This window comes from Vipera ursinii, assembly GCF_947247035.1.
Source record: "Vipera ursinii genome assembly, chromosome: 17".
In the NCBI taxonomy this organism is placed as follows: Eukaryota; Metazoa; Chordata; class Lepidosauria; order Squamata; family Viperidae; genus Vipera; species Vipera ursinii.
The window spans coordinates 1572208-1580845 of record NC_139530.1 but is presented as its reverse complement, the minus strand read 5'-3'; the positions used below and the strand labels follow the sequence as shown (position 1 = coordinate 1580845).

The following is an 8638-nucleotide window of genomic DNA, read 5'->3' as shown; positions in this document are numbered from 1 at the left end:
AATATTAATAATAATAATATTAATAATAATAATAAAAAAAATACAAGGGTACATACGTACAATCAATCTCCTTAAAGAAATAGCAGGGCAGGCGGTCAGCTTAGGGGAGAGGACCAAATGAGGGCCAGGGTGGCGGGAGGGGATCCCCCGCTAACGAGGTAATAGACAAACCCGGTTTTTTCCTGGAATGATTCGGCTTACCTGCAGCTCTGCCAGGCTTCTTTTTTTCCTTCTTGCGGCCTTGCCGGTGGACGCGCAGACCGGCTGCATAGCGCAGAAAAGAGGACGGGAAGAAGCAGAGAACCGTGCTGCCAATGGACAGGAAGTCGAAGACGGCCATACTGGGAAGGTCCTTGTCGAAGGGACTGCCGGACGACCGTAGCGTAGTAGAGGACTGACAGGAAGTCCGCCATGGCGAGAAGGTCGCTGAGAAAGGAAGTTGGCACGGAAGACTAAGAAGAGCGGACAGGAAGTCGGCCATAATAGGAGGGTCGAATCCAAATAAACCGGGGAATGGCCTATTTGACCGGACAGGAAGTCCGCCATATCGAGAAGGTCTCTGTGAAAGTGGACGCTCTGCGCTTTGTTGCTTTGCTTCTCGGTGTCCCGATCTAGGCAAAAGGCCTACTATGGTCCCCATGTTAACGCTATGGGACGGGGAACCGTGCCATCCTGTGGCCAAACCGAATATTGCAGCCGCCGCATTTTAAGGTTCTTTATTCTCTATCTTTATTATTAGTGCCTAATTAATATTAATAGGGCGACGGGCGGCGACACAGGCGCAGGATAAGATGTCCTAATATTAATAAGCTTTTATTAATAAAGAATAATAATCTTAAAACGCCATTTAAAAGGTTTTTCTTTTGTTGGCTGCTACGCCGGCTTGGACCACAGGAGGGCACCGTTTTCGGTCCCTTAGCGATAGCGGCATTGAGGCCGTCGAAAAGGCCTCCGTGCTAATGCTATGGGACGGAAAACCGCCATCCTGTGGTCAAAGCGGGAATTGCGACCGCCAAAAGAAAGAAAGCTTTTTAATAGCGTTTTTAAATCTACTCACTGTAACGTTGATCGGACCTGAAGTCCGCCGTGCCCAGAACGTCGCCGTGAAAGGAAGTTGGAGGACGACTAGGAAGGACGGACAGGAAGACGGCCATAATAGGAGGGTCGAATCCAAATAAACCGGGGGATGGCCTATTTGAACGGACAGGAAGTCCGCCATATCGAGAAGGTCTCTGTTAATGTGGACGCTCTGCGCTTTGTCGCTTAGCTTCTCGGTGTCCCTATCTAGGCAAAAGGCCTACTATGGTCCCCATGTTAACGCTATGGGACGGGGAACCGTGCCATCCTGTGGCCAAACCGAATATTGCAGCCGCCGCATTTTAAGGTTATTATTCTTTATCTTTATTATTAGCGCCTTATTAATATTAATAGGGCGGCGGGTGGCGACACAGGCGCGGGATAAGATGCCCTAATATTAATAAGCTTTTATTAATAAAGAATAATAATTTTCAAACGCCATTTAAAAGGTTTTTCTTTGGTTGTCTGCTACACGGGCTTGGACCACAGGAGGGCACTGTTTTCCGTCCCTTAGCGGTAGCGGCATTGAGGCCGTCGAAAAGGCCTCCGTGCTAATGCTATGGGACGGAAAACTGCCATCCTGTGGTCAAAGCGGGAATTGCGGCCGCCGAGAGAAATAAATCTTTTTAATGGCATTTTAAATCTACGGACTCCGTCCCTAACATTATCTATCTCTTTCTGGTCACTCGCCTTCCTCTTAAATGATTTAAAATGGATCAACCCCAGCCTCAGCTAAGAATGGGTACTGGCAGTTTGGGAGGGTGGGTAGATTCTTCCCCAGTAAAACAATAAAGGAAAGAAATGCGCCGATATCAGGCATTAATAGTTAGATGCTTTAAAAATGAAAGCTGGAATTGTTTTTTTTTAAAAAATAAATCTCAAATTCTGGAACTAGAAATGGCTAGACTGATAGAAGATGGACTGGACTAGTATTTGTGAATTTGGATCCAGTCTTAATGTAGACTGGGTAATCCTTATATAGCCCTTATATACATGACTGTTCCATCAGCTTAGCCTTGTAAGTATGGTGTTCTCCATAAATATCATTCTTCATTTCTATTAATTTCAACCAGTAGGTTCTCCAACTAGAACGGAGCACTTCGTTTTATAGAAATCTGATGCAGTTTTATTAAAATTCTGCCCATTTAAAAGAGTGCCCTCTTGTGCTTATTTTGGGCATAGTGACCTGTAGAGGACTACAAAGACCATATATAACTCAGGGCATAGGACAGGGCATGAACAGAGTGCCCTCTGTTTTTGCTGACAACTTCCACATTGGGGAGGTACGAAATGACGCAGGTTTTTCCACTGGGTTAAAACACCTTCAAAAGAAATCAGATCTGGAATTTCCACAAGGCCCACGAAAGCCGGAGCAGATCCTTCCTGCCTTGCAGAGCTGACAGAAGTTGTCGGGCTTTTTCCCCTTCGAGCGCAGCAGCGTTTGTGAGTCTGTGGCACGGGACATGAAGACGAGTTTGCAGTTGATTTCACTGGCTGCGTCTCTCTGGTTCTCCCTGAGTTGGGGGCTGTCATGTTCAGACAAGGAATATGTCCTCCCACATGTGAAATGCTGCAAAAAGTGTCCTGCAGGTTAGTGACACTGAAGATGTGGGGGGCATTCGAACGCAGATCTTGTTTTAATCCACTGTTGCTACATTTATGTAGCGTATATTGAGATGGTTACCTTTGAGAGCTGAATGCAATGAAATTTCTTTATAATGTATCCCGATTAGTATACATCTAAAGTGACAAAAATGTTTCTATCTATCTATCTATCTATCTATCTATCTATCTATCTATCTATCTATCCTTTAGGAGAAGAACTGGTGAATCGTTGCACGCCTACGTCCTCAACCGTGTGTGAGCCGTGCGATAAGAATTACTACAACGATAATTATACCTACTCACGGTGTAAAGCTTGCGCAGAATGCAAGGCCGGTAAGGCCCCATGGGCAAAAAAGAAAAGAAAAGATCACCGCCACATCCTCGCCCGTTTCCTTCACAGGAAAAGTGTCGCTTTGTGGTTTTTCACAACGGCGGCTTATGCCTGGCTGAGCTTGAATTGCTTTCCCCTGCTTTACAAATATTTTTTTTAAAAAAACAACACCCAAAACCTGGAGAGATCGGTGGCGAAATGTTTGTGCTGAGCTATCAGCCAACGCTCATTTTTTCCCCCTGTCTGTTTCCACAACGCTCCGCTAGAAAGGGTGGGGGGCCGCAAAACCTCGCCGTCCGAAATTCCCATCTTTGCAGTCCAGAATTGGTATTTTGTTTCTTGTAGAGCGAGGCCTCCGGGAAGTAAGAGCCTGTCAGAGGACTTCAAATACCGTCTGCGCCTGTCTTCCCGGCCACGCTCCCGAAGAGAGCCGAGAGGAGAAGAGTAAGGAACAAGGATGAGAGATGGGCCCACCCAAAATCAAACTTAGTGGGATAAAACCAAACATTTCCTCCCCTCCTTTTTTTTGGAAAAAAGGGAAGGTTTTTCTCAAATTTGTCACCCAATAGATGGCTTCTAGAGCAGGGGGTCCCCAATCCCCGGTCCGTGGCCGCGGCACGCCAGCAACCGGTCCGCACACACAAGCAAAGCCCCCATCCGCGGGATGCAGGCAGCATACGAAACCACGCGCCCTCCGGTCCGCAGAAAAACCTCTCTCCGCGGAACTGGTCCCCCAAAAGTTTGGGGGTCTCTGTTCTAGATGGGTTCACCCCTGCCCTTGGCGTGGTGGACCTTTATTTATCCTGAAACGAGTGCAGAGAAGAGCAACGGAGATGATCAGGGCTCCAGAGGCTCAATTGTATGACCGTCGAGGGAGCTAGCCATGTCTAGCCTAAAGAAGAGAAGGATTTTTTTGGCGGGGGGCGGGGGGAGGAGAAAACATGACAGCTGTCTTCCAATATTTGAGGGGCCGTCAAAGAGAAGAACGGGTCGACTTCTTCTGCCAAGCCCCAGAGAGCTGGACGAGAAGCCATGGAGGCAAGCTGGTCAAAGGGAGACCCAACCTAGAACTAAGGAGAAATTTTGTGACAGGGAGAAAAAACACAGGTTAATCCTTGTCTTACAAACTACTTGTTTAGTGACCGTTCAAAGTTACAACGGCGTGGGAAAAAAGGGACTTATGACCCGTTTTTTTCCACGCTTACGACCGTGGCAGGAGCCCCTGCGGTCACATGATCCAAATGCAACCAAATGCTTGACAACCGACTCGTACTTGTGACGGTTGCAACTTCCTTGGGTGTGTGTGTGTGTGTGTGTGTCGTGTAATCTCACTTAACAGATGTCTCGTTTAGCAACAGAAATTGTTCACTAGTTCCTCCCGTGTCATTTTGCAGGATGCAAACCCTGTCCCAGCGGGTATTTTTCCCTCGGAGGGAATGAGAAATGTCGTCCGTGGACCAAGTATGTATTTACTTCAGTGAACCTCACAGGAATGGGGAGTGGCGGTGTGGGGGGTCAGCCCTTCGAGGTAGGCCAGGCTGAGAAACCATCCCTGCGGGGACTTCAAAGGATCCTCAGGGCTAAGTGAGGCGGGGAGGAAAAAATCACCCAAATTGGAGTTTCTTCTTTTTGATACTTGGGTGGGACCCGTTCAGGTAGGCACCTTGGCGCGATTTAAAGGGAAGTTTCAGTGCCCAGAAGGAAATGCAGCGGAGTGCAGTTGCTCCTCATGGGTCTAGGGGTATTTCGCTGCGGCCCGATTGCAAAGAGAGGCCGGGATAAGGTGGGCGCAAGACGGGCGTGAACGTCGGAAGGAGAACGCGAAGGAAATTTCAGTCCTAGGAAAGCGAAAAGGGCAAGGAAGAGATTTCCACCCGTGATTTTAAAATCTCGGTGACCACTCCCAGAATACCTGAGGAGTCCAGGAATACCTGGCTGGGGAATTCTGGGAGCTGAAGTCCACAGGTTTTTAAATAGTTAAGATTGAGACACACTGATTTAAAACTACCCACCTTTGGGTTCTTTTGTGGCGAGGAGCAGTCTCTGTGAAATGTCTTCTTCTTGTTGTTGTTGATGTTGAGTAACCCATCCTTAAAGGTCTTGAACCCTGGCTGGAAACGTCTCTTTCTTTCTATTTCGTAGTTGCACAGCCAGCGGAAAGGAAACCCTACGATCCGGCAAGCGAGACGCTGACACGATTTGTGACAAGCCGCCCAGCCAGATTCCCACCCGGCACCCTGTCACGCAGCGCAGTCCTTTTCCAAAGCAGACGAGCGTCTTCATCACAAAGCTGGATTCACCTCCGGTTGTTGAGGCTACAAATCCAGGTAAATAAAGGTGCGGGCAAGTTAATCCCCCCAAAATTTAGAGAGTCTGCAAGGGAAAAACTGCAGAGTTGGGCGCAGTCTAGAACGTAGAATAATAAAGTGGGAGATTTCATTGGGCTTTCCTCTTCTGTTTTATTCTGTTGATTTTTTTTATATATATATAAATAATGTTTTTTAGGATTTTTATGGATTCTCATCACCGTTGTCCTCCTGCTGGCCCTAGCTGGGGTCTTGGTCTTCCTGTTTTTTTGTCGCAGGCGGAAGAAAACGTTCCTGAAAATTGCATGCGAGGAGATCTACGCTGTCCCTTGCAAGGGTGAGTGTGGGGCTGCCACCCCACAGGCCGGTTTAAAATCTGATTTTATTGGCTTTTCTACACGCTTCCCTTCCCTTTTCCCTCCCCTATTTTTCCCCCACCATTTTCTTTTGTGGTTTTGTATTTTATGCTATAAACTAATTTTTTTTTTAAAAAATGACATAACTGCAAGGCCTGGCCCTAAGTGATTTTTTTCAACGCTGTTGTAAACTTCAGAGGGTGGCTAAACAAATGGGCGTAATTTGTAGTTTCATTACAAGCTAAGAAACGCTTCGTTTCACCTAAGGCCATTGGCGTGCCCCATTTTGACTTGTCTTCTCTGAAATATAATTTTTACACACACACCCCCACGCCCCTTCTCTCTCCTTTCAGATAAAGAGACCGATTACCGAATACCGATTCAAGAAGAAGACGTCGGCGTTAAATCCAAATTTGTTCAGGGGTGACCTAAGAAAAAAGAAAAAGAGGAAAAAAAAATACCCAAAGAATTTTGACTTTCCGAATCAGAAATAGCTCAAGAGTTTATCTGAGTTTGTTTTTCAATCGATGCCTTTATTGTTCTAAATGAATCAACAATCTTTTCCGTATCTTTCTTTCCATTTCTCCTCCATGATGTTGTTTGAGGGTTTGGGGGTTTTTTTGGGGGGGGTCCTTCTGAAGAAGAACCTGCCTGGATTTACATATTTTTTTCCCCACAAGCCTTCTTTGTTTAAAAAAAAAAGAATGAAAAATGTGCTTGCAAATCATTCTACTCTTATGTTTTTAGTCATTCAAGGATCACAGGAAGTGTAGTAACCCCGTGTCTTGATTTCTCAGGAAACTTTGAGGTTTAATCAGGAATCTGAGAATTATAACAAGGAAGCAACGTGGGCCCAGTTGATACAGTGAAATAATTAATATAATTGTTATAATAATATCACGATAACAATTGTTAATATTTGTGGCTCAGCTTCCAATCATTCAGGTTGTAAATAAGAGCCAACAGTCGTCATTTCCAATGTACAGTGCGGAACGCGACAGAATTCAGTTAAAACCAAACGCGTTTTGGAAATATTTTAAAAAGAGAAGCTGGCGACGGATATTCTGCTTCTGTAGAAGCAATACAGTTAACATTTTTTTAAGTTGAAGCCTCTTCAACTTTTCTGTCTGTTTCTTGAAGGAAACATTAAATTTTACTCTGAAAGAGGGAGTTGGAAAAGCATAAATATTTAGATGTAAATCCTCAATTAGAGCCACTGAGTCCCAATGGCTATTCAGAGGATTGTATTGGTGCATAATATGCCAGGTTGGGGTTTGATCTTGTAAAATACCATTTTTACCTGTGGGTGAAATCGTTAAGAGCTTCTTTTTTTTTAAAAAAAAATCAACATTAAAATAGGGATCTCCAAGGCTCTTGGTCAAAACTAAGAACAGAGAAAGTTTTCCAACATTGGGCAAACCCACCCAGGGAATTATACAGTTCACAAATAAGGAACAATCGTACAATTCATTGGACAGTATAACTCGCTCTTATTTCATTAGAGAGCGCGTCTAACTCCACATGGCTTTAAGTGTGACTGTCCAAGGGAATCTGGTTTTGAAATGGTCGTTTGAATGGACCATTTTGAGATTCAGCTGGTCCTTTTTTTTCCCCAATCCATCTCCACCGGGACAGCGCGAAATCTTTGGATCTCATTCAATTCTTCTCCTGGTCTTCCTGTGAATACTTTTCACGTCTGCTGATTTCGTTTCTGGCTAGGCTTTAACAGAATAGCAGATTGGGAAGGGACCCTAAAGGTCTTCCAGTCAATCCCCTGCTTTGTAGCTTGTTTGTAGATAGAGAAGATAGATGATAGGTAGATAGAGAGATGGAGAAATAGATAGATTAGGTAGACAGATATATATATATATATATAGATGGTGGATGGATAGATTTATAGATATGGATATAGATACAGAGATAGATATAGATTAGATAGATAGATAGATAGATAGATAGATAGATAGATAGATAGATAGATAGATAGATCTGGGAACTCTTAATTTTCAGATTCAGAAATCTAAAAAAACGGGTGATTTTGGCGCTACGCTTTTTTGAATTTTGAAATTATCAAGGTCTTCATAAACATTGATACCGCTGTTTTGCTTTTGTGAAATTTTTTTGTTTGCAAGTCAGACTTGTTGGTGGGGAGGGCAAAGTACATCTGAGAACAGAGGGGGAAATGTCACCTCTTGTGAAAGTTTGATCCAGCGGTTAAGGCACCAGGCTAGAAAGCAGGAGACTGCGAGTTCAAATCCCGCCTTAGGCATGGAAAGCTGGCAGGGTAACCTTGGGCCAGAGCCCTTCTCTCAGCCCAGCCCACCTGTTGTGGGGGAAATAGGAGGAGAAAGGTGTGTTGGATATGTCTCACCCTGAGTTACGTGTAAAAATAATAAAAGACAGGATGTCAAATAAACCTTTCTGTGTCTTTTTTTTGTTTTTGTTTTTACGAGCACAAAAGTATGACACTTTGGCTAAAGCCAATCTTCTTTTCACTGATCCTCTGATTTCCAGTTGCTCCTGGAAAGGCTCCCAGCAATCCTAGAGTTTGGAAATGACCTCAAAGGTCATCTAGTCCAACCCCTGTGATGCAAAAAATTGGCTTCCCCAAATTCTTGGACAGATAAGGCCCCAGCCACTGGTTTCAAACTTCTGAAAACTCATCACTTCTGTAAGGTAACTTGGATAAAGAAAGACATTAAATTATTGACTGGCCTAAATCTAACTTCAAAGAATGAGCTGAGAGTCCAAAGATAAGTCAGGAAAAAAAAGTGCCTCTACAATTCTCCCTGCAAATCTATTTTCCTCTACCAAGATTCTAAGAGAAGAAAGGAAAGAAAGAAAGAAAGAAAGAAAGAAAGAAAGAAAGAAAGAAAGAAAGAAAGAAAGAAAGAAAGAAAAAGAAAGAAAGAAAGAAAGAAAGAAAGAAAGAAAGAAAGAAAGAAAAAGAATCTATGGAGTTG

General features: G+C 44.3%; 1 protein-coding gene across 1 annotated transcript; it reads left to right on the top strand.

Moving 5' to 3' along the window:
* Nucleotides 1-2540: 2540 nt before the first annotated feature.
* On the top strand, nucleotides 2541-6102 carry TNFRSF4 (TNF receptor superfamily member 4; the record flags this gene model as incomplete). Its single annotated transcript, XM_083375634.1, has 7 exons — nucleotides 2541-2667; nucleotides 2893-3015; nucleotides 3359-3457; nucleotides 4408-4474; nucleotides 5156-5340; nucleotides 5519-5656; nucleotides 6029-6102. The coding sequence occupies 7 exons, from the start codon at nucleotides 2541-2543 to the stop codon at nucleotides 6100-6102; spliced, it is 813 nt and encodes a 270-aa protein (XP_083231760.1).
* Nucleotides 6103-8638: the final 2536 nt, after the last annotated feature.